This window comes from Ambystoma mexicanum, chromosome 1q (assembly GCF_040938575.1).
Source record: "Ambystoma mexicanum isolate Mex_15411 chromosome 1q, UKY_AmexF1_1, whole genome shotgun sequence".
In the NCBI taxonomy this organism is placed as follows: domain Eukaryota; kingdom Metazoa; phylum Chordata; class Amphibia; order Caudata; family Ambystomatidae; genus Ambystoma; species Ambystoma mexicanum.
This window is the reverse complement of record NC_090922.1, coordinates 652,118,208-652,144,771: the sequence shown is the minus strand read 5'-3', so window position 1 is coordinate 652,144,771 and position 26,564 is coordinate 652,118,208. Positions and strand designations below refer to the sequence as shown.

The 26,564-nt window shown below is 43.0% G+C and overlaps 1 protein-coding gene across 7 annotated transcripts in view; it reads left to right on the top strand.

The window, feature by feature from the left end:
• Window positions 1-26,564, top strand: part of PTPRC (protein tyrosine phosphatase receptor type C) — an 846,024-nt gene that overhangs the window by 482,745 nt on the left and 336,715 nt on the right. For all 7 annotated transcript variants that reach the window (XM_069641238.1, XM_069641237.1, XM_069641234.1 and 4 more), the window contains one exon: window positions 15,284-15,439. In XM_069641238.1, coding sequence (XP_069497339.1) covers window positions 15,284-15,439 — 156 coding nt within the window. The remainder of the gene's footprint in view (window positions 1-15,283; window positions 15,440-26,564) is intronic.

Genomic DNA, 26,564 nt, shown 5'->3' with positions numbered 1-26,564 from the left:
GGTCAAGTACAAATAGTTTTTTGAATTTATACATAAAGGCATTCCCGTAAACTGGGCCCATCGCTGACCCCATGGATGTGCGAGATGCCTGTATGTAATATGTATCCTGAAACCGGAAATAGTTGTTAAATAGTATTAGATTTAATAGTTCAAGGACAAGTTGAGCATCTCCTCAGAGACCAGATGAATTTAGCAAAAGCCACTCTATTGCCTCTAATCCTTCCTCATGGGGGATTGGCGTATATACACTACATATATCTAGGCTAAATAGAATACAATCGGAGCTAAGTGCCGAGATGTCTTTCAAGCCATCAAGGAAATCAGTAGTGTCCTTAAGGTATGTTGGAATGTCCTGGATTGAAGGTTGTAGCAATCTGTCTACATAGATCACCAAGGGATCGAAGATACTCACCGCCCCGGCTACTATGGGTCTTAGTGGAGGATTTATTTGATCCTTGTGGATATTGGGTAGGCCGTAAAAGACGGGGGTTATTCGATGCTGCTTAATCAAGAATTGGTAAGTTTTATCACTAATCCAATCATTTTCCAGAGCTCTCTCCACCATCCTTTCAATCAGAGTCTTAATCTCATTAAGGGGGTCGCTATCCAATCTAATGTAGGTTGATTCATCATTTAGCAGTTCAAAGCATCTGTTGGTGTAGTAAGTGGTGTCCATCACAATGATGGCTCCCCCTTGTCTGCCAGTTTGATGGTGAGTTCCTCGTCTTGCGCTAAAGTTTCAATGTGGTTGAGCCGGCAGTTATTAATATTTAAGGGGGTGGATCTTTTGATAATTGATCCTACCAAGAAAAGCCAGAACACTCCTCTCAAATAGGTTCTTGATGGAACTTTGTATCTGAGGGTCAAGCTGACACTTTGGGCACATTTCTAGTCTCTCATCCATAGGTAGTGCTGGTTCCATGGTAGACTGAGATGAAAAAAAAAATATTTGTAATCTCACCTTCCTGAGAAGCCTATGGAGACAGACTTTCTCATCAAAGAGAGATGTATTGCAGGTAGGTACAAAGGATAGTCCTCGGTTAAGGATATTCAATTGGCCACTACTGAGCACTTTACTAGAGATATTGATCACCAGGTTCTGACTGCTTATTTGTTCTTTCTTTTTGATGGTTTTCTTCCCTCTCCTTGTTTTTCTCTTAAGCCTAAAAAAACACCTCAACCAGAAGTGGCAGGTGTTGCTTGAGGCTCAGCGGTCCCCGCTGTTCCACTCCCTACGCTCTCTCCCATGATGTTACAATTGTCAGCAGGCTGCTGTGGTCTATCTACTTGAATAGGTTCCCCTATGCTGATGTTGCTACTACTACCAGTACTTGGAGAGCCTGGTTGGTGTGGCCTAACCCAATTCTGATTTCTGTGGTGGTAGAATTCTTGCCAAGTATAGACAATGTTGTTAAGGTAATCAAATGTATCCCGTTAGAACAGAGGAAGCTGAGGAAATTCAATGTCCGATTTGTAGCTAGCCCATTTAGAATTCACTTCTTCCAACAACTGTGTAAGCTCTTGTTCCCATTTAATCTTTGATAGTTGAGTTTTGAGTGACGAAATGTCTGAGTCAATGGTGGTAAGCAACTTTGATAGTTCCTCTATTTTGAGAAAAATCAGATCCAATGAACATTTGTTCAGTATCTGATCCCATTTTTCTACAAATTATTTGTTCTCGCTGCACAAGGTGGGTCTCAAATATAGTCAAAGTCCTTTGGGAATTTTATGCGATTTGTAGTATTCCACCAATGTTGTTGCGTGGAGTTTTGAGAAATGTCACGTCTTATGAGCTTTTCTAGTTTTAAAACCAATATATCTGGGTTCTCCTGACTTTGAAGAGCTTTATCAGTGTCCTTAATGATAAAAATGTGTTTCGCCTCATCTGCACTAAATGCTAGTGTTGTTGCATGCTTATCAGTTCATTCATTTATTCTGGAAAATGACATCCTATGTAATTTAGGTGTAAAAAGGTGCTACTAAATCTATGTGCCACACTAGCTAGCTAGTGAACAAATACAGAACCAGGAAATTTTAGTGCACACCAATCTTTCAAAGATACGCTTTCAAATGTCTCATAGGATTGCTTAAGGTGCGGGGGTGGAGCTGTGGCCCTGGCACAGAACCACCACAAGAAACACTTTAAAATACTGTACACAACAGTCACACTTTTACTGAGTAACTCTCCACATCTATTTTCAAATAATTAATCAAAGGAGACATGTCTGTCCATTTTTTATAGAAAAAATAGTTTTAATGAAAAGGATTGTAGAGGATTGTACCTCTTCTTCATGACCCTTACGGACTGCAAAGAAAATATCATATAAAAGGACATGTCAGTCTACATATTCATTTAGGGAAAACCTATATTCTTCAAAGTAAATGGAAATCAAAGGCATTGCGTTCAAATATTCAATATACATATATAAACCCGTTCAATGTGTACAAATCATTTAACCCTGAAAGGATATTGCAAGTCTGGGACCCGCACCCATATTGAAGTCAAAGAATAAAACGGGTTGGGACCCAGAGAATAACCAAGATTGAGAAGCAGGAATTGTATGTTTGGTAGGAAAGTGAACCACGCAGGTATGATAATGATTTGCAAGTCTGGGAACTGCACCCATATGAGAAGCCAAGAAAAATATGGTTTGGGACCCTGACTGTAAACGGAACAAACAAGGAGGAGGTATATGCTTGGCAGGAGAGTAAACCAAGCGGATACAATGCCACCCTGTTAGTCTGTGACCCACACTCATTTGAGAGCAAATAACATGAAGTAACAAAGAATAAGAGGGTCTGGGACCCTGTGTGACAAAGAAAGACAGTCCATGAGCGGACAGTTGCTTGGCAGGACAGTAACCCAAGCTGTTCAGAATATTGTGAGTCAGGGACCTGCACCCAAATGAGAGTGTGAGAATAAGTGGACCAAGAACCCTGGATCTGAAAAGAACTAATTAGGAGTCATACACTTGGAAGGGAAGTGTGCCAAGTTGGTGGGATAAGGAATTGTTGTGTGGTGCTCAATGTCTAACAGCAGAAAAGAGCTCTGATTCCATGCACTGTTGTTCTCTCTCATGTTGTGGCAATTGTACATAGATTGTATAGTTATTCAGGTCAGCGCATAGGAACTCCATCTCTCTTTCTGCTGTTTTCTTCCCACTGGCTGGGTTCTGGATTAAGTGCGTTGCTGTCCTGCACACCTCTCGTGATTTTGATTCCCCCGGGAGCTCTGAAAAAGATGGAGAATACCCTTGTGAAGCACTTTTGAGCTATGGGGTGATGTAAATCAGTACTTCTCATGAATAGACCGACACTTGGGGAAGGAACAAGAAATGGGGTCCTCCCAATGTCCACCATCCCCCTATGGGAAAGACTGGCTCTATATTACTCCTGAGTGGGCCTATCACCCCAGGCTGAGAGAAGGGTTCCCATGACCTCCTGACAAGTTCAGGTTACAGACCTTATCACAACTGCAACTTGGGATCCTGTTCCCTCTTAGTATTTGCATTGTTTTACTGTTTCCTAGTCAACTCCACTGCTCTTTCAGTAAATCACCAGAGCATCCAGCCTCTTCTTTCTTTGTACCTCCGCTTTCTCCACCACTCTTGCTTCTCCAAACACCTGCAATCAGTTTTTTCCTTTCTTGGGTAACAGAGCCACTTTTCCCTCCCCTGGGCTTCTCCTAGGTTTAGCACATGTGAATGATTTGGTTCCCTGGAATTGAACTGTCTGGGTCTTAATTGCCTAATTAGCAGTGGTGTTTCAAGTTTACCTGTGTGGGCCAAGCCTACATCAGCTGCCTTTTGAAGCAGTAGAGCACCCTCACAGAGTATTCGTAGAAATGGTTGCATGGAAAAAAAAAAACAAATGGTATATTTGATCGAATTTTGGCTGCACGAAAATGTCATTACATCCGAAAATGTTGAACACCTTTAACATGCAGTGCCCTTATAGTGAACAAGGGTGGCAGGGGTGTCTGTAAGTGAAGGGAACAGGCGCTGCAGTATGATGGAGGAGTCGGAGGCACACAACGAGGTGTGCCGTCAACAGTTAAGTAAGGGGAAGCCATGTTGCCAGAAATGTCCAAGGAAGAAAAAAACAAGTCATTTTCGTTCAAATAACTTACATTTTATTCTTCAGACATTTAGAATGGGATTAATTTATCGACAACCCTCCCACACATTTGATCTATGGCACAAACACTGCACTGCTCTGACAGGATGTCTATTGCTTTCTCACTGACCACATTCTCATGACAATACTGTGCTCAAACAAGTCATTCTTAAGCCTGCGTTTAAACAAGCCACACACCCAAATTATTTTTCTCCCCTCGAATTGTGGTAAAAAATAAAACTGGCAAGAAATTAAAGTGGTTATCTCAACTACGGGGCTCAACCGAGTGGAGCATGAGCACACATTCACTTAACAACAGCTCCCCAAAGAGTTTCCCCTTCACTCCAGGCATGTTATGTGGTGAACCAGAAGAAGGAGTCAAACTAGGACTTGTCATGCTCAAGGAGAATTTATTTAACTAATAAGAAAATGTCTTTCTAACCCTACTGCTATGAGGGTGATTCCCTACTTAATAAACTAAACAAAGGGTGCTTTTCAAATGTCCAAAACAAAATAGTACTCATTCCAAAGTCTACTTGCTATTTGACCCTACCACTTTAGAAAAAAACCTAACAAAAAAAAAAAAGACCAGAGCATTAGCCTTTCCAGTTGGGCTCCGCCTGACCAAAATACTTGGGTTCCTCAAAGTTCATAAGCCATTCACAATAACAATAACAATAATACAGTTCTCCATCCTCTTTTCAGATGCTGAATGACAGGTCTTAAGTGTTCACATACATCCAATACATTCCATTCTTTAAAGGGAGGAGGGATTTTCTTAGTGTGATTCAACCACTTTTGACCTGGTCTTTGATCATGTTTGATAATGTTCTTGGTTTGGATTTGAGCAATGGAACCCTCCAGGTTCTCTCTGTTCCCAGTCTTGATCAGTACAATTTGTATTGCTAAGGCTCCCCAAAGTCCTCTGATGTGTTTAATTCAACCAAGTCTCTTGTGGGCATCAGCATGTATCCAATGTTTGGGTTTGTCTCATTCCTTTAACCCGTTTGGCTTCGCCAGCCTCGTATATCAATGTCAATTGTGTTTCTAGGGTTCCCCGAAGCCTGCTGGCCCTCTGATATGGTTAATTTAGTAGAGTCTCAATTGGGCAGCCGCCGGTGTCCAGTGTTTGGGTTTTCCAGGCTCCCGTAACCCCTTTGTCTTCTCTGGGACTCAGGGACACTTGGAGCATTTGCTTCCCTTTCTCTGCCCATCTCGGCAGTTGTCATCATGCGGAGGTCAGTGATCCAATCTCTCTACTGTGGTCTGGTTTCGGCATCGGTTAACGAGCCACAGGTCGAACACTGTTTTGCTGTGGTCGTGCCACCAGGCGAGACTGTCCTTTTACCGTCCTTGTCTCATTTTCCACTTCGGCTTCATTGCCTCTCGGGATGCCAGCTTTCTGCCGTCTCCTTTGCAATCAGCTCGCGCTCCGTGCTACCGCTGGCTCTTTGGTTTAGGGTGGCTCCGCCCCTGCAGGATGTCATCCCATCAGAGGCTCACCTCTGCATAGATTCTTTTTCCTCCACTCAAGCCTCCTAGTCTTTTTACATTTGGTGCCACAAACGAAAGGGGCGTGTGGTTCTTCTTTGACTGTTGAGCGCAAGGGGCATCCAGCATTACCTGAAGCCAAAGAGATTGAAGTAATGTTATTATTTGCAAAATCCAAAACAGAAGTAACATCCGTCTTTTCGATTTCCATATAAGCAATGTGAGAAGTAAGACATGGGAGATGGAGACATAGATGGAGTTTTCTCACAAGTTTCCATTTCTTAAATAATAATTGTTGAGACATATGCTTGGCTTTCCCTAACCTAACAAGGAGTTCCCTACCTATAAACTAAGGCTAAAGCAAAAGGAACTAATGGCTGCACAATATCTGTCCCTCACACAATGCATACAACAAAAATCATACAGGAATCATTTGGCTGTTTCAACTGTACAACATAACATAAGAATTCAATATAAAAGAAAACAGGAATCCTTGTGGCCAGGGTTGGATACCTTTCCACTGGATCAATTCAGGATGTTTCTAAACCTACAATTAAATTTCAGAAAAGTTATTTTCACTAGCCAAATGTCACTTCAAGTAGAATACACAGTTAATTTCATCTTATGTGTCCTTCACTTGGCAACGTGATTATCTCAGTTCCAACAGAGGTTTCTCACTCTTAAGATAATTGACAGTTGTTACAACCTTCTACTTGGTGAACCACAACAACTTACTCTCCAATTTTCAAGTTGAAAATGAAAATGTCGAAAGTTAATTTCTTGAAAGGCAAATCACTTTGTATCACATTGCACTTCTTCATAAGCAATACCTTAGACAGGATGGTTCATTCAGAAAGTTAACATTTTAGTCAGGATGATTATACAGCAGTTTATCACAACAGAGCAATGGAATTTTCACTTATTTTCCACCATAACCTTTCACTACATTCACACTACTTCAAATTATCTTCTTCCTGGTCCACTTGCCTCACAGGACTAACCACAATGTGTCTCTTTCCTGGTTTACTCACCTGCCAGGATAAAACTCCTACTACTACAACTTGTACTCTGTGCGGAGGCCTGTTCCAAACTTTCAATACTGCAATTGTCAATAGGAAAAGTGGAACCGACATCTGCTTCTTGAATAAGTCTTTTTACTTACACCACCACTGGCTTACATCTTCTTTCACACAACAGATAATGAATCTCACATGGGTCTGCACATTGATCTGTTTGCCCCAGGCAATGCCGGTTACAATTCTCTTCCCCCTTGATCCTTTTCCCAAGGAGGGCTTTTCTCCTGCAGTCTCTGAGCTACACAACCTACTGGCTGTTCACAATGTATTTTGCAACTTTTTCCCACAGGATATTTTGTTTGGGACTGCCACTTTTACTTTGCCTTGGTTTCACTCTCAGCTTTCTTTGGCGTTGGCAATGTAAGTTACAATGTCCCATTGCTGGATGTCCCTCTGTGGGCAAATTGTATTCCTGTTGTTTTATTCTTGCTGTGTTTTGGCTTTGGCAATGCAGATCATCATTCTTCCTTATTGGCTATTTCCCTTTAGAGAAGTTGCATTCACTGTTCTTGATTATTGCTCTCTTTTGGCTTTGGTAGTCTGGTTTATCATATTCTTCTACTTGAACTCTCCCTTTTGTGAGATTGGTTTTGCTTTGCTTGATTTTACAGGTTCGATATTCAAAAAGTGCATTTCTGCACAGTGGTATTTTTCGGAGAGCCCCAGTGTCACCCATGTCAGGCCAAATCACTGGTCTACTCTGGAATTTCCTTCGGACCCGCTGCTTCGGGTCTGAACAGGACTTCCCTTGCATTTTACAGCTCTAGCCCACCTTCGGCTGTTTGTGCTATCTTTGAAAGGAGCTCACAAGCGCTCTGGTGAACTTGTTATACTGGAGGAAGATGCAGCACTCAGATGGCGTCCCTTTCCTTCAGGACATCTGGTTTTCACACTGCTTCCCGCTGCGTGTCCTCTGCATCCCCTGGGCACCATGACCTCTGCCAGTTTAGCTGCATGGCACCCCGCTATTAGAAAAGTGGCAGCGCCAACCTCTGCTCTCTTTGGCTGCTTCTGTGTCTCCCTCTCCTGCTTCTTCTTAATGACCCATACCTGAAAGGTCCTTTTAAAGGTCATTATAACAACTAGACCGCACACTACATTATACAAACTCGGGATCCCTCTGCCTGTTACTAGTACTTGGAGTTTTATGGGACTTTGAAGTCCATAATGTTCCTAGTTGTTTTATTCACAGAATTATCCACTTTGCAATAGTCCATCGGGGTTGTAAGATCATCAGGGACATTAAGGGGATTATCCCATTTCTCCTGACCTGAGTCCCCTGCCATGTGATCCTCCCGCAAAATACAGCCCCCAGGGTCAGGATCAGGTAGATTCTACTTTTCCCTGGTGACATGAGAAGGAGTCCAGGCCAGGGTTTTTGGGATGATCACCTCTGATTCATCACAGCAGACAATATGTTCTTGATAGGCAGTTCCTCATAATAATAGGAGGCATTGTACCCTAGAGGGAAGTCAATCCCAGTGAGATCCGACTTTCCCAGACCGACAATGACAGTCTTGCTTATCAGGCTCACCTCCCTAGCTTCAAATTGTGTGGCTCCCCTCTGGGGAGAAGGGAGGAATAGTCCAGATTCGTCACAGTTAATACATTTGACAAGTCATTCAAATGTTTGTCAGCTACTGTATTTAACCAAGCCATGCTTGAGCGTGCATCCAATCAATCAGCGTTCTGTAATGATATGTTCCTTCTCTCACATGTGTGCTAACTTGACAAGCAATTCAAGTGCATGTGTCAGCTACAGTACTGAGCTCAGTCATGAATACCTTTCAATATGCACTCCTGAAAAATGTTTGTCCTTTCCTCAAAGTGGTCTTATACATTTGACAAACAAAAATTCTTGTATCAGCTACTGCGTTCACCAACGACATATTTAAGCGCACCTTCAATCAACAAGCACTCTCCAAACACATTTGCCCTTCCTTCAAAGAATGGTAAGGAATTAATGTGCTTGTGCATGTCAGCTACTCTGCTGTTGCAGGTTATGCATGAGTATACATGCCACACACCCCAAAGACTTTTTCCTTTTGTTCAAATGTGCTAGTGCGTCAAACAATTTGTGTGCAAGAATAAATTAAATAAACCAGTGTTCTCCGCAAAGATATTTGCTCCTCCCGCAAAGTGTGCCTGTATCAAGTACTGTGCTCAATCTTATGATGCTTGAGCACATGTTCAATCAAACACCAATCCCCAAATAGATTTGCCCTTTCGTCAAAATGTGCTAATGAACTCAACAAGAAATTAAAATGCTTCTGTCAGGTACTGCAATCGACCACATTTAAGTTGTGCATGTGCACACGTTAGGTCAACCATAATTCATCAAAGTTGTTTGCTGTGAGGGCCAGCAGTGCGAGACTCAAGACTTTTAGCCTCATCACGACCTCAGCGGTAACCCTTAAATCTGGCGTTAGCGCTATCAACGCCAGATTTAAGGGTCCGCCGAATCAGGGCCTCGGCGGATTTCAACCCAGCTCTGAGCTGGTGTGAAATCCGCCGAGAATTCGCACTCATACTGCCGGCGGGAAATCCGCCGGCGGTATGAGCGCAAAATTTCCCCATTGAGCCCAATGGGGAATGGGGCATTCCCGAATGGGCACAATGGGGACTTCCAAGTCCGCCCAACTCGTGATCCCGCGCCATTAGCGCCGGGGGCTATGGCGGTCGCGCTAATAGCCCCTGCGCTAATACCGCCGGCGTTACCGCCGAGGTCGTGATGAGGCCCTTTGTTTAGTATTCCCAAGGTTCAACATTTAATTTTAAACGAACATAAACAATAAACCCCAACTAAACCTACTCTACCAAGGGATTCCCTACCTAGTTTAGGATCTAAGGGAAAACCTCCTAGAATTCACAATACTAACCCTACACTAAACGGTGTCCGCTCATTTGGTCGACAAAAAAAGATCGAATGACCATTTGGTCGAAACCAAATGGTAAAAAAAAAATGGTTGAATTTTTTTTAAAATTTATTTATATATTTTTTTGTTTTGTTTGGTTAAAAAAAATCATATATAAAAAGGGGTGTTGGGAGGGGGGGACCCCCCCAAAAAAAAATATGTAAAAAAAAAAATAATAAATTCAACCATTTGGATTTAGACTATTTGGTTGTCGACCAAATGACTGGTAGCCACACTAAACAACATAAACATTTAAATAAACATGAAGACAATATAAATGAAAAGCTACCAAACAACCAGTGTCTTGGATGACTTCTATTTGTTCTGGGCAGATCTTGCACCCCATGAAATGCCCCGAAGTCAATTCCTCCAAGGAAAAGGAAAGACTTGAAAAGTTCCAAAGAAACAAATCACACAAATAAAAATCCACTGGTAGCAGTTTAACTTCACTTGATGAAAAGATTCCCCTTTCCAAGTTTCTCAAAGAAAACAACAGTACCAATGGGATTCCTGCACAGCCTCTCTCCAGGAGTAGATGAACAAAGTTGAAGACAAAAGTACCACTTCTGCTTGACAACTCTTCTATTTGCAACTTCTGCAGCGTGTTCTATATGCAGTTTTGTCTGAATGCTTCTGTTTGGGGATTACTCTCTCCAGCAATTCCCTTGATGAAACTGTGGGTCAAGGGAGACATTTGGCTTTGCTACATTCAACTACAACAGCTCTGACAATTGTATTTGCTACCACAGTTCTGCTGATATGCTGCTTCTGCAATGTATAGGGTTAGGCAACATCCACAAGACTTCTTTGGCCTGTACAGGTTGACAAGGAACTCTTCTCTCTCATGTGGTAAGGCAGGGCCGCCTCTTTGCCTTTCTTTCTGCCTTGTTCAAGCATACAGACCCCTTCCCCAGCTTCAATAAAATAGTTTCTTCAGTGGTTATCCCAAGGTGGTAGTGCCACTCTTTACAGCCTTGCATAATCTTTGTCACCCTTGGCGTTGGAAGTCTGAGGTAACACAGCTTCAACAATTCCTAAACAATAGTCTTCAGTTCTTTAATGTGATGTGTATGTGATGTAATAGGGTTTAGTCTATTGGCTTGGGTAGTACTTGTTCTCTGCCAAGCTTTTGCTGCTTTTATAACTTCTGTTTCATTGTTAGGGATGTTACAAGAGAACGGTTTTCCAATAAAATTGAAATTAAGCACACAAAATGTCGTTTTCCCTTTGAACTGCCACTTCAAAGTTACATGTTCCCACCTTTCGGTCAGCTCTTAGTCTCCAAGGTACTCGGGAAATAATGTTTCACGTGTGACTTCTCAAGATGTGAAAACTGTACTTGTAAGGCTTCAGGAGAGTCCATTATGATTCAGTCACTTAACCATCAGCATTTTTTGTGTTAAAAAGAGACACGCTACTGCTCAGCATTGAGCTATGCTTAACAATGGGAAAAGAAAAGGCTTTTACAACACAGGGGTGTTTTTCGGTTTTGTTATTTTCATTATGTATTACATTTCCTGTGTTAATAGGACTTCCCACTTCTACAAACAAGTTTATCTCGCACACATATGCCCTCGAGGGATAAGAAAGCTGGATACTGTTACCAGCAAGGTATTTTAGTTGATTTGGAGTACAAAGCTTCACTTTCCTGACTGCCCAATCACTGCAACTGCAGGCTCCTTTTGCTTCCCGCGTTGGTTTCTTCTATTACTGCAGTAGGCACTCTTGGGACTCACACCCCTCTGATGCACGGGTGTCTCCGATCTGGCCTCATCAAATGAGTGACTTCCCCTCTCCTGTTCACATCAGTTTGCTTCTGCACATGGCCTTGGGTGGATGCACGACTTCAGCTCTACATTCATGGCAATTAGGCTCACCTGGAAAGACTGCCTGTTTCCTCCTGTCTCTTCCAATGCTGTCACAGCCAAACAGGGTTTGTAAGCATAGGGCCAACGCAGAGCCATGCAGGTGAAATCTGCCCTTCCTCTGCTCTGCTGTCCCTTCTGAAGTCACACTTCCTTGTGAACTGCCAGACTCATGCTCTGCTCCTTCTACTTCTGTTACTGCCAACCTTCCAGTTCCCAATGTTGCTTCTTTCTACTGCTCCTCCCTGCCGCAGCATTGTATGCCCCTCAGGTGAGTTAACTGGTTTCATGTAAAAGCACTTATAACTAATTGCATGGCCCTGCCAAGAGCTATTAGGCTTGCCTGCCTGACCAGAGCTCCTATATACCTAATTAGTCGTCATCTTATTCACAATACCTTAGGGATTCTGGGACATGTAGTCCTTGGCTACATCTTTAGAATGATGAAAAGCAATTAAAAGGGTGGGGTTATGGCGAAAGTCAAAAAGGGGTCCCCCCCAAGTTGTCCTGGTCTGATTACCCCCTTCCCCCATGTGATCCTCCCGCAGTGCACCACTCCCAGGGTCAGGATCACAGAGCGCCTGCCTTCCCCTGCCACAGGAGAAGGGTCACAGACCAGGTTTATGGGGGAGGAGTCCCATCGGATTTTCCACATTGCCCTGTCCCTCCCATCAAAATGTGCTGGACATTCCACTACTTGTGTGTGTCTTTTATTGTGATTAGCCAAGTATGCATTCAATCAAGCCACACACCTCAAACACTTTTCTGTTTCACGCAAAATGTGCTGATAAATTTGACATGGTATTAATTTTCTTCTGTGAGCTACTGCACTCACCTAAGGTGTGAGTCAGCATTCTGTGAACAAGTATTTCCCAAGGATGTTTTTCTTTCCCTCAAAGTGTGCTAATTAATTTGACAAGAAATTGAAGTGCTTACATGTTTTTAGCTATTGTCCAACAATCAACCAATTTGCTTGTGAGAAGCACATTCTATTAAGTTGCCCCGGCAAAAATAACCCCTCCATCCAGGCAGGTGGTGTGTTACATCACCCAATCACGCACAAATACTTCTGCCTCAGTGATCTGCAATGCCCTGTAATGAAATGCACACTTGAAGCACATTGAAGTAATTGTAAGCATTTATTACTTCCATCAAATTATCAAGTTACATAGTAAGCAGGCCCAACCTGCCATTTCATCAGTCTGCCTTCTTCCTTCAAGTCATAACATCTCTCTCCAACAACAGTACCCAAATGTTCCATTCCAGAATGGAATGTGTTATACTGTTCGCTCCATGGGCTACAAACATTCAAGGTTAAGGTTAAAATGGCAGAGTAACATATTTACACATGTTTGTATTGGGAGAACAATGTATTTACATATGTACACATTTACCTGATACAACACCCTGCAAAGAAAAAAACAATCCAGCGTACACCAAAGACATTTATGTCCCTAAAGTGTACTTATACATTTTCAAGGAAATTCAAGTGCTCATGTTATCTATTGTGCTCAGCCACATAAAAGCCAAGTTAATAAAGCCAACTAATTGCAAAATATCCAAGCAGGTTGCTGTAGCAAGGCTTACCTAGCTTTCCCTTTTCAATAATTTATAGGTAATATATAATGCATTTTGCAAAAAATAAAATAAAAACCTATTTTGTTCTGCCATGCCTAAAATCATCCCTAAAATAAATGCGTAAAGGTCACGCCCAAGTAAAATGCTCTTGCTCGCAAATAGAAATCACCCTCTTCCCCCTTTGAAAGATTCACAGTGTATTTTGAAGAGATCCAGAGGAGGTTCCTGATATATACAGGCGAATCTGGCTAACTGAACTCAGTTATCTGAATTGCTTAAAAATCGATTAGGTTCAGTAAATCCAAAATGTTGCAGAAAAAAGATGATTTGGGATTTGACTGAAAAAATCCGACCAGGTTTACTTAACAAAATTTGCTCCATTTGATCCCAATCCTGCTAGATGTAGTAGCCATCACAGGTTTTACATATGACTACAATATTGCTTTCTGTGGAGATCTAGCCAAACTATTAAGGGCCCGATTAATGGAAATAGGCGCATTGACCCCACACACAAAGTTCGTGCCTCGAATTGTCCTTTGGGTGTCTCAGCGCAATTAAGATAATCTCCACGATACGCATATTCACAGCTCTTTGCGCAAGGAGCGGTCGGAATGCCCATGACACACCCCCACACATAGCAAATTCCAGCCTGGCATACAGACCTTCGATCGCACCATGACCGCAGAGAAACACACCCTAGAAAAGCAGCATGCAAACCTCCACAACCAAGGCAGCACCCCAGCGACACTGCATAGTGTCCCTCGTAACTATTCCCAGCAACCCATCAACATGCGTAACATGTCTTGTAAAGGTTGTCAGTTCCTGGTAAATATGGGTGCAAACCCCCGTAAACTGTTCCTGCACCCCGCTATGCTTTTAACGCACACCCGTAACTTCTATCAGAAGCCTGCATGTATGCATGCACAACTAAATCCAGCATGTGACCTAACCTCTGTGCAGTGATTCCTATGAGCAATTGTCTGTACGCCTTCGGGTGGCGGTAACATCGAGAGCTTTACTTGGTCATTTCCCCGGCGTGATGTTGCACGTTCAGATCCATGACAATTTTACCTCCGTAGTTATGGGTGTGAGACCGCCTCTCTTGGGCCATCCCTCAGAATGCCCACAATTGTCCTTGATCTTCTTAATTCTGCATGTTCCAGCCCCTACTCTGGTCTATGCGCAAGCCACGCCCACGCTCAGCAAGGTGTCTGGCGCAGTGCGATCTACTGCACGCAGGGATGTGCCAGACCAGCGCGAAACCCATGCAGAGTACTGATTTTCTCCGTGCAGTCGATTCCATGAATCGACAAACAGGGTTTTGCGCACGGTTTGGTGCGCAATGTCCCTGTTTACCACGCAATCATTCCATGAATCGGGCCCCAAATCTACTACACGTGTCTAGACGTGGGCTGATAGTCTGAATTTTTTTTGCATAATGTCTAGTGGATATTTCTTGTTTTTCTCCAAGTGGCAACCTCAGCCAGGCTGGAGATTGCTTATCTGATACGCCATGTCATATTTTGTTTGTGTCCCGCCTGTCTCAGAACCCATTAAAATAGACATCAACACATCCTCTGATTAGAACATGTGGCGCTATTTGTATCCCATATGTTTAGGTTGATGGCTATGGCAAAAAGCGCTTAAGGATCCTGGCACCCTCCTTCTGGAACACTGCTCCAGACTCTCTGAGATTAGAATAAAATGATATAATTTTCTGAAATCACCTACGAAGGACAGTGCTTAGAGACTGGTGCATGAAATGGGCACTATAAACGTGTATTTCTTACTCATTCATGTTGCAGATGGTTATCAAGTACAGAAATTAAGATGCTTAAATAATATTTGACAATGGTACGCTTTACTCTCCACCTGTAGAATGAACCCTCATTAGAACCAAAAAGATTGGAGTACTCCGTATTCTTACTGTTATAATAGAAAGCCCTATTGGTTCCATTGCTGTCAAGTTAAGAGTTGCTGTGGATGTTATTGTCAGTAACTAGCAGTACACGTCACAGAGAAACTGCTAGCGTGAAAATTTGACGTCTGAGGCGCGTGGATGGAACGATGACCCCCATTCTGCTTCTCCTGTGCCTTTCATTTCAGGGCCTGCAGAATTGTGTGACGAAATAAACAGTCAGGAGTTTAACAGTGCTCATGTATAGTTAAACATGTTTCGGGTGTTTTTTTTTTTTTTTGGCTTGACTTTTAATTGATATGAACGTATTTTTGTTTTTTTTAGAGAAAAAGGTGCTTGAGGGAAAATCTTCTTGCTTTGTCGGTTCGGCTTACCACGACACTGAGGTGAATGTTCAGGCCTTCAAAACGAGTCGATATTCAAATGACACTGACATTCGTGGACGTATAAAAGCAATGACGTGCAGAACAAATGCATCAAGTAAGTTACATGATTCAGAAATGTTTACCATTAACAAAGAATGTGCCGACATATCTTTTCACTTGTGAAATGTAGAGCGACAATTTAAACACCATCGCAATGATAAGCACTGCACCTTGTTCCCCTACTGTTTGCTCAGGTTTTGTTTGATAACCTTTTCTTCATGAGAAGTCCACGTGAATTGTTGAAGGATCGTGAATTGTCCAACCAAACAGGCAGGATACGTTTCACATATCCAATATGGGGTTTGAGCTATACGTCCGGAATCTTGAAATGACCAGGCTCACCAAACCCAACTACAAGCTCATGTCTTATCCACAGTCGTCATCTAAACAGTGCCCCTTTTCAATGAAGACGCAATTCTGCACAAATCTGAAGGGATAACACATAGGCCCACAGATTTGTCTGCTATGCTTTCACACGAGAGAAATATGTTTGTCAGGAAACTGCACCCATGTAGAAACGTTGGGGGCTTTGCTTTTACGTTTCTGACTTATCACAACAAAAATCACGTTCACCGAAAAGTGACTTTGAAGCCATCAAACGTATGTACATTTGAAACGGATCTATGAGCAAACGGCATGCTTCAGGACCTAGGGTAGCTGTACTCTGAAATAATCGTGCCTTTATCAAGTCAAACCTATTGATGGTTGAATTATATGGTATAGAGGCTAAGTGGCCTGTGAGTACTTTGATGAACTTGGTGGTTAGGAGGGATAGCTCAGGGGCAACGCGTTTGTCTTGGAGTCAAGACAACACAGCGCAACATATGTCGAATCCCGATCCTGCGCTTAGAAACCAATTTCTACTATTAAGCGCATTATAAAAGAACAATTATAATAACAAAAGTACAATGACTTTCTCTCTCTTTCTCTCTTAATGGTAAAAGTACCTCCAGGTTTCTTCAGTCCTCCTGATTATGATTTGCAAACCCATCAGGAGTTAATACAGACAACATATGTATGGAGGCATTATCACCAAAGAAATGGAGGAATTACATCCAGTGCAATTACCTTTTGGGACAATTACTGCATTTCCTTTTTTTTTTTTTTTGCCCCTCAATTACTGCATTTCCTTATGAAGCCCTGCATGACTTCTTTTCATGAGAGGACAAAGGGCAGTGGATATGGCCAAGAAAATGTGTGCAAGATCACATAGTGTGTAGTACGTTTCAAACACCATACACTCGAGAACCAAAAAGCATGCACACTAACCCCAGGATGTGCAAATGGAACCTGTTAGAAATATATGAAAAGGGATGTGGGGTAAGCACTCAGAAGCTCTGCATGTTTACAAAGATAGTCTGCAAGCGTCTCATCCACAATTGCTTTTACAGCTACTGTCAGCGCTAAGCCCACATACAGGACAAGCAATGACAGGGTCTGTACGCTACCACCCTTGATGGTATTGTATAAGGTAACCAGGGCCGTCATGAGGGGGGTTCAGGGGAGGGGCAAACTGCCCCCGGGCCTCGCACTTGGGGGGGCCTCGCGGCCCCCTCGCCTAAGTGGAAGGCATCACAGTCTCCCGTGTCCTTTATTCACACGGGGGACTGTGCTGTCTGCTCTCTGCCCCTGCAATGATTTCGCTGTTTGTTGCGAAGCCGTTTGGCTCTGCAACAAACAGCAAAATAATGGGAGACAGCAGGGCTCAGAAGTGGGCTCTGCTGCCTCCCGTCATTCAGCTGAAAACGTGGACATGCTGAATGACAAGAGAGGACTCCTCTCCTGTCAGTCAGTGTGTTCACGTTGCTCAGCGTGACCACGCTCACTGATGGGAGAGGAGTTCTCTCTTGTCAATCAGTGTGTTCATGTTGTCAGCGTGATCACGCTGACTGATGGGAGAGGAGTTCTCTCTTGTCAATCAGTGTGTTCACGTTGCTCAGCATGACCACGCTGACTGACAGGAGAGGACTCCGCTCCTGTCAGTCAGTGTGTTCATGTTCTCAGCATGATCATGCTGACTGATCGCAGAGGAGTTCTCTCTTGTCAGTCAGTGTGTACACGTTGCTCAGTGTGACCACGCAGACTGATGGCAGAGGAGTTCTCTCTTGTCAGTCAGTGTGTTCACGTTGCTCAGCATGACCACGCTGACAGGAGAGCACTCCTCTCCTGTCAGTCAGTGTGTTCATGTTGTCAGCGTGATCACACTGACTGATTGGAGAGGAGTTTTCTCTTGTCAGTCCATGTGTTCACGTTGCTCAGCGTGACCACGCTGACTGATGGGAGAGGAGTTCTCTCTTGTCAGGCAGCATGTCTATGTGTCGGCTGCGTGGATGCTTTTTAAGGGTGCATGGAGGTAAGGTAAGTGTTTTTTAATTTAAATTAAAAGTGTATATGTGTATTTAAATTAAATTAGTATGTATATGTGTATGTATGAATGCATGCGTGCATGTTGGTGTTTGTGTCAATGCTGTGTTTGGTTTTATGTACACATGCATGTATGGAGTTGTGTAACTGGTGGATGAATGCATGGGTGGAAGTGTTTTTTGTGAGTGTGTGTTCAGCACCACCCCTAAATGTAGCGGCCATGTGGGCCACTTCATTAAGGGGTGGGTTCATGGCATCAGAGGTGCACCTAGGCTATATTGTCAGGGGGAAAAAGGGGACTAACACTTCAAATGTTGGGAGAAGCGCTAACGTCAGAGGCTGTGAGGAAGGGACAAACTTCCTTGTGTGGGGGCACCTAACATCTTTCCACATTTAGAATGAGACCACTCTGGTGAAGCTTCAATGTTACAAGCAGCTACCTCTTGCCTTCATTTCTGAAACGTCACACTTAAGGACTGCTGTGAGAATGAGATGTCTCATGTCACCACTTCCCTTCTAATCACTCCCCTATCATGCAAGTGCTAACCCCACATCACAATTTCAATTACCTAAAAATGTATGGATATGAATGTAGGTGCTAAAAGTGAAATGACTTCTCATGGCCATTTTAATCCCTATGGCAATTCTCACCCAGTTCCTGCCCTCCCCACCCAAAACACCTCCTCACTGGAACTGTTTGAGCTAGCTTTAAACATGCCTTGCCATCAAACGTTGCCCTCAATGTGCCTGCAAGTGTTTCCTCAAAGGATCCTTCTGAGAATTCATGACTTCATTGGAGTTGGAAACATGTAACTGGTGTAATAAAAATGTCTTAATCAGGTCAGCCTTCGGCCACTCAATTTAAAAACACCTTGCGTGTCTTTCGCTGAAGTTTTTTAAAAAATAAGCATTGGCAAAGCCAACAGTTTTGGCTTGTGTATAAGTATTAGGCATTTACCAGGCACTGCTATTAGCTGCTCAGGTACTCAAACCATTTTGCACTGGTACTATCAATGGCCAGCTAATACCAATACAGATGTGCCTTTCCCATGCCTACACGAATGCCCAAACTGTTAGCATTGCCAGTGCTCTTTTTGCCTTATCCTTGATGCACAGGACTATGCATCAAGGTTAAAGCAAACATACTACTTGGCTAAATTGGCCCACATTGAATGTAGGGCAATCTAGCCAGTAATAACACTTATGGTACACAGTCAGCCTGGATATACTTTCTTTGGCATGGCATTTTTACTGGCTGGGAGTCCGTACATGGTAATAATGGATATATTGATGCAGCCTGCATCGACATAATTAGAACAACCAGCATGACTATATTTTTATACTAGCATATCTCACGTGGAAAGGCGGCATGAAATGTATTGGAAAATGTTCCTATGCACAATTTGTGATTTGCAACTATTGGGAATTTCCATGTGCTTCCATACAAAACCAATTGCAAACTGTATGGATTTCTACCCAATTTTGCAAAGAAAGTGCTGTAAAATGCATACTTTTAACTCAATGTTTCAAACATTTTCTTGGGAGTGAGAACCCCCCTCAAGCAACCCTTGTTTGGTTTGGGCTCCCTCACTGTGCTCTGTTGATACTGCCTAATTGGCACAAACATTTAAGCCTCTTAAGTTCAGAAATGTACCAGCCTCCACTATACATCATTTGTCACTGTGTATGATGTGTGTTTTAATGCGCACACAGGGGCAGGGTGCTCCTTAATGATATGATATGGCATTTATAACGTGCCTGTACACAAGTGTTTCTAGGCACAACAAGGCAAGTAGGGAGAAACAAAAGAGTAGGACAAAACACAGATCTTACTAGGCCTTGTGTCATTCAGATTGCACAAGAGCAGGGAAGGGGGAGGGGAGAAGTGCTGAGTGTGGGGTAGGATGCAGAAGTGCAGGAACAAAGGAGAAACAAGAGTGCAGCCAACGGGTGGAGAATAAGAGCAAGAGCGGGGACTGTAGGATTACAGATACAGACCACAAGTGCAGGGGAGCCAAGAGGCAGTGCAATATTGCAACAGGACAGGCAGGGGTCTGGGGCCAAATTCAGAGCTTGACCAGGTGACCAGTGCATGGATCAAGCAGGTGATCAGCAAGGGAGTGGAAGAGAGAAGGCAGAAGCAAGAGACAGGTCTTGAGGTGCTTCCGAAACCGGAGATGGTTCTCCTCACGTTTCAGCGAGGCAGGGAGGCTGTTTCCAGAGGGCGGCCCCACCCGAAGAAAGAGATCTGCCCTCATCTCTTTGCTTGGAAAAGTGACTGACCCTCAGAGAATTGGAGGTGGCGCAGTGGAGAGCTCATGTCATCTTATATATATTTATTCATACAATAAAAAAGTTTGTCTGGCATGAACCTTTCGTCAGTAGAGAAATCTAACTTTGCTGTGGTTGATTTGGAGTTGTAGTAATAAACCATATTTGGGATCCTGCACACAAACCCAAGGGTAGATTTCTCGAGTCTCCTGTTTGCGGATGTGCCGCCGCTGGCCGAGTGCAAAATATTGTAAGGGGGGCCTCACCAAATGTTTTGCCCCGGGCCTCACCACATCTTCTGACAGCCCTGAAGGTAATATAAAGACAATACTAACAGGGACGAGAAACACCACCTGGAATGTCCGTGAAGCCTACAAACCCTGGTGATCAAACTGGGACCCAGAAAGGCTATTACAGCAAAGGGAGGATATCATAACATATAAGACTCATGACAAGGGACAAGTAGCAATATTGGTTACATAATAGAGAGGAAAACATAGGCATGCACACGGGACCTGGTCACAACAGCACACCACAGCTAACAATAGGCAACCAAGAGAGAAAACCAAAGGAAAACCAGGAACAGACTACAAAAGAAAGTCAAGGAACAGGAGCAGGGAAAACCAAATTACAAATACAAAACCTCCCCCCTCCTCGCCCAGGGAAGGAAAGACAAAGGGTACAAAATAGGAAATCTCTTAATGAGGTGTTTATAAAGGATCAAGTCCAAAGGAATACAGAACACAGAGAAACTGGTTTGCACTGGGAAACGGAAGCACTGGAAAGTGCTGACTGCAAAATGGAGGGAGACAGAAAGGGAATCCAGGAAGCAGATCTACTAATAAGCACACTAAATTCAAAATCCAGGGATCGAGGAACAAGAAACTAGTAACTAGACACTAAGCATAAGAACAGGAACAAGGGACCAGTCACAAACAGGAACATTGCAACAATTACCAATGCTGGACTGAAGCAAACTGCGACTTTTAAAGCTGGCTAACTAGCACACATCTCAGGTGTGCTGCTTGCTAGCACCTGCCAGCCTCAGGTGCTCTTTAACCTCCAACCATCATATTCCTGCAAGGGTGGAGATGAAACAGTGGGACAAGCATTTTGGGAAATATAGTCTTTTGATTAAAGCAGCATACGGGCTGCCAAACAACTGGAATGGATCGGTAAGGGAAGTGAAATTGTAAATATGGATTTATAGCTTCCAAATCACTGCAGCCCTGTGCTGTAAGGTTTGGGAGAAATATACAGTAGATAATACACCCCAAAACAGGACTCCAAGAGGCATGAATGAGAGCTAAGGGAATGAATTGTGACACCTCTCAATGGGGAATAAGCTAAACTCCTAATCAGTTGGAAATTGCAGTTACCACTGGTGGTAGATGTATTTCCGTTTGAGAAAATTAGCACTGCTAATACCCGAAAACTAATTATGAGTCTCAATATCCTTTTACTGTAGATCTGAGTTAATCTTGTCTGATTTGATTGTCCTTTTTAACACATCACTATTTTCCTACTCGTGTGCGCATTATTCATTAAACTTGGCACCCTTATGCTTTCTCTTAGTTGGCCAATAACTCCATGGTTGCAGTCCCAGCTTTCTGAAGAATACATTTTAGCCCTAAGTTGATCAAATCATGTATCCGATCCCTTCCACAACACATGGCCCTGAGGTTGCAGTCTCTAATGAAACATGGGCCTTTAGCCACTCTGTCCATCACAACCTGTTGGTAGCCCTCTAGGTCTGTGAATAAAGAGGGTGATGGGCGATAGATCTTACTATTACAACCAAGCTGTACTTTCACAAATATTTTACAGCTGGACTATTGTACTATACATTGCCAGCAATTGTCTTCACTTGTTTCTCCAGTCTCGTCCAGATGGATCAGCCTGTACCTTGGTTCAGTTATGGAGAGCTTCTTTTTTTCTGCTGATTAGTGCTCACCTGTACTGCCCCTTTCCCCCCGTCCCCCAGAATGGCTCCAAATTCACGAATTGCAGTTTGCGGCTTTCATGACAAGGGTTTGAGTAATGCCTGTTGATGAATTTAGCTCCACAGACATTGAAGAAAACTAGCTGATACTGGACTGTTATCGGACTGGCCTTTTCGGCATTCACCAAAGTCCTACTGGCCAGACCCAGCCTACTTGAAGCATCTCCCATTGGGTTTTCTGATCTTTGCACCCATCTCCCTAAATGTCTGGAGGCACAGGTATAGAGAATGCATCTCATGCTCACACCCTGAGCCATTACTATGACAACATGTAGGAATAAGAATTCTGACTGCCATCCATTTAAACCAAGTTTTTTACAGATATCATTTCTCCAGCCATCTTCGCTTCTCGTTCAACATGTAACCACTTAGGCCAATTATTCCCTCCTCCCATAACACGTGGGCTACATTGATGGTATAAATGTTAGTCTTCATTTTAAATGAGTAGCACACGCAGGAATGGCTGGGGAATCTGTGATCACTGCGCCACCCGTAACTGTGCCAATGAAAATGTCAACGCCAATAATGGCGCGGCGCAGTGATCAAATAGATCACTTTACCGATGTCCCCCGGCCCGCTTTCCCTTACCCGACCCCCACACCCGACTTACCTTTACGGCAGCACACTTCTGTGTGCACCACCGACTTCCCGCTATTCCTGCAGCGTCGGTTCTTCCCACTTACGTGGGTCGGAGCTGATGCCGCAAACTGCGTTTCTTTTCTTTTTAAAATATTTTTTTTATTTTACTTTCTTGCCCCCCGCAACCCTCGACTCCCGTTGCTGCACCCAAGGAGAGCAGGGGACACCCCTGCAACCTCCGGTCTGCTTGGGTGCAGTAATGGGAGTCAGTATTTTGGGTGCCCCCAAAGTTGCAGTAACTGCTGGGGCGCACTACTGAGGGTGACATTTTTGTATATTTCCATGGAAAGAAAGAAAATGAAGGATTTCACCTGAAAGGCACAGCAATACATATTCACAATAAAAACAGTTGGTCTCCTCTTTTATTCAGAACATTTTGAGGCGAGTCTATCAAGCGATGAACCCTCTTTCCTTAAACCGAAAGTGCTTCCCAGTAACAGGTCTGAAGTCCTAACCAGAGTAGATGTTTGAAGGCGGTCCCAGAAGCAATGAGGACTTGCCCTCCGCATTGGGTTGCCTCTGATCAATTTCCAGCAATGCCTCTCAGCTGACCAAATGAACTAGTAGACATCCTCTTTGACCACACACTGAAAAACAACGGTTTATTTTATGGGGGAGAACCTTTTGTATACTAAAAAGAAGTCAAAGGTGTCCCCATCAATGGTAACAGTTTCATGAAATCAGGCATAATCAATAGCAATACCACACGCACATATTGCAAGCTAAAAACAGCTGAATATTTCACCATCTCAGACATTAGACTATGAATCAAATGTCATTGTATGCCAAATAAAACTAAATTATGCATGGAAGGGGGTATGAGACGGTCCTGGACTGTAGCAGAGGATCAAAAGGGCTGTAGGAGCCATGGGCAATTAATCCAATTAGGAGAATAGAGAGGCACGCTTCCTTTGTCCACTCTGCTGTTCCCACCAGAAAAATAATTTGATAATTCGAGGGCAAATTCTTATCCTGGAACCAAGAAACCGAAACAGGAAGGTCATGACCTTGTTGTAACATCCCAAAGGTCATCCACTAACGGTTTGGTAGGTTCCACTGTAGGTTTGGCTATATAGAGCTTTAACTCTGTCAGATCTCTTGCAACTGGTGTCCATTAACTGTTAAGTGATGCAGAAATAGTTAATTATGGTGTAATTTCAGTTACAGCATCAGTTAGTGCAACAGTGTAAATTGAGAAACTTGCCAAATATTACTTTTAAAATCTGCCCTTTGTTTCATTGCTTGCCACATTGATTTATTTTTGTGATGGCCTACAGTTTGGGCAAAGAATATAAAATGTGTCTCCCAAACAGTAAAAATCAGCTACTCCATGTCTACCCTTTAGGTTTTAACTTTGAGCTATGCCAAGTAATGTAACAATCAGAATCTCTATATCATATAGAACATTTCCACTTATGAATTAGTGTTTTTTTCTCCAAGCTATTGAAAATCAGTGGCGCACAGCACACATCTGACGGGGCAAATGCAGAATTTCAGGGCGGGATTTCTGGCTATTGAAATTACAGAATGTTTGTAATGAAGTGCAGGCTACTTCCGGTTGTTTGATCTCTGAACTGGCAGAGTAAACAAAGCAAGACAGAAATTAAAACAGGTTGTGACATCTTAATTGTCTACAAGTTTATACATGTATATGGAAAAGGGAACAACAAATCCCCAAACCACCTGTAAAAAAACATTTCCTTGAATAGAGGCAGCATTTCAATTATGCCATTAAAAAAAGCAATCCTAGTGCTTGGAATGTAGCTTTAAAGAGCGCTGACAACTTCTCTACATACAAAAAAAGTTAAACATTGATTTTGATGCTTTAGTTATTAAACTGCTTGACAATGCAATTTTGGTTCATAAAACTTCCCAAAATATTTAAACATCAGTTATAGGCATAGGTAAGCTAGTGAGGGAACAATTCTCCTTATCTCTCACAACACATTTTTACAACATCAATTGTCATTTTGGTAGTTCATTAAAAGAATAACATACAAGGTGTTGCAATAACATGTGTTAGGTAGGATGGATTATTCTTGACTGTCACTAGTAGTACCTTTTGATATTGGGCAAATGGTATATTCATGGTTCTTTTATTCCTGGGAAGGAAAGGGATGGAATCGGCATTAAGGTAACTTAACAAACACGAAGCTCTTGTGTTTCATACGGAGGAAAGAAAGAAGATCAGTACTGCGAGGTAGAGACCCTAGATGCAGTGCATTCCTTTGTCCTTTGGTAAACAGTTTATGTTTAGCACTTATCTTCCATGGAGAGAAAACAAAATCAATTGGCCTTGGGAGAGGAAAGGACTCGTCACAGTACAGCCTTGTGATCAGGTTAAAAAAATATGTGGTGAGGTCTTGGTTTCTATGGGAGGAAAGAAAAATAATCCTCACATAGATGTTAAGAATTAAAATGCAGTGCAGCCTTGTGATCTTTGGCAAACAATATATTCTGAGCTTTTGTGTTAAAGCCATCGGGAGTAAAGCAATCAACGCAACATGTCATCACCTACGGTAGAGGGATTTGTTACAGTGCAGTTTTGTGATCTTGGGCTAAAAGTAAATCCAGAGATCTTGTATAGCAAACAAGGAGAGGAGTGGGACCAATCCGCAGTGGAAAGTGAATGTATTATTGTATTATTGCAGAGCATCTTTGTGAGCTTGGACAAACAGAATATGCTCCATTATGAAATTGGGCACACACCACTGTGCAATAACACTTATTCCAGTGTGGTTTTCCTCCTAAACTTCACCCACTGTTATAAAAAAAGGGGCACAGCTTCAACTACCAGGACCATGAGAGTTTAATTGCCTGGAGGCAGACTCAAGAATCGAGGAATTGCACAATGAGTACACGCCCCGTTCACTTCATCTGTACTAATTTCCTTATCTTAAAATGGCCCACCGCTGCTCTCCTATCTCTTGCAGCAGTTCTGCTTTCTGCAAAATGGAAAAAGCTGATTTTGAACATGTTGATCACTGTTTGAATATATTACATTCCAGACTTAGAGCCTCATTACACGGATGGCGGTGGACCAAGGTGCTATTAGCACCTTGGTCCATGCCGGTAAAATACCGGCACCGCCTTGGTGGAAAGGGGAATTACCGCCCTATTCCAAGGTTGGTGGGGCGGTAATTCCCCCTTCCCCCATAGCCCTTCCCCATTCCCATTTTTGCCCCATATAGCTCTATGGGAATGGGGAAGGCGCTAAATACGGCACCGCAAATTGTGGTACCGTAATTAGTTCCCTGGTCCCTTTGCGGGTTGGTTTTTAACGCCTGCAAAAAGCAGGCGTTAAATTCCCCAACCCGCAAAGGGACCTCGTAGTAAGGCGGTAATGGTTTATACCCTTACCGCCTACCGTGTAATGAGGCCCTAAGTCTGTCAAGGCAATAGCATTTCTGTACTGCTAGGTATAGGTCTGTTGTCATTATGATTTTATGAAACAATACATTTTTCCTCAGAAATATTTACTGTTTTAATAAAATGTAATTCAAATATTAAAGTAAAAAATGGTGACCAACAACATCAATAAGTACAGCAACACAATGCCCCATGTAGTAGTTAACAAACATATTCCACTTGCCTTCATACCCCACCATAGAAGACTTGCGAGATACACTTACACCCTTTAGCAAAACCACCCATGTACCGCAGAAGTGTTGTTTCCATGAGGTTTTACAAAACAGCTGGTGGAGTAAGAGTGAGGTGTGCGTTGCTTTTGATAAAGCTTATTGTGAACATCTTGTCAGTCTATTGCAATAGTTTTCAAAGCTATAATGTTTAGGCTCCTTACTCGGTTCATCCACTCAACTCTCTCAGTTCAACCTCTTGTGTTACTGAGAGAAAGGCCCCCACACGCCTTACTAATCCGGACCTGAGGCAGAAAGACCTGTCG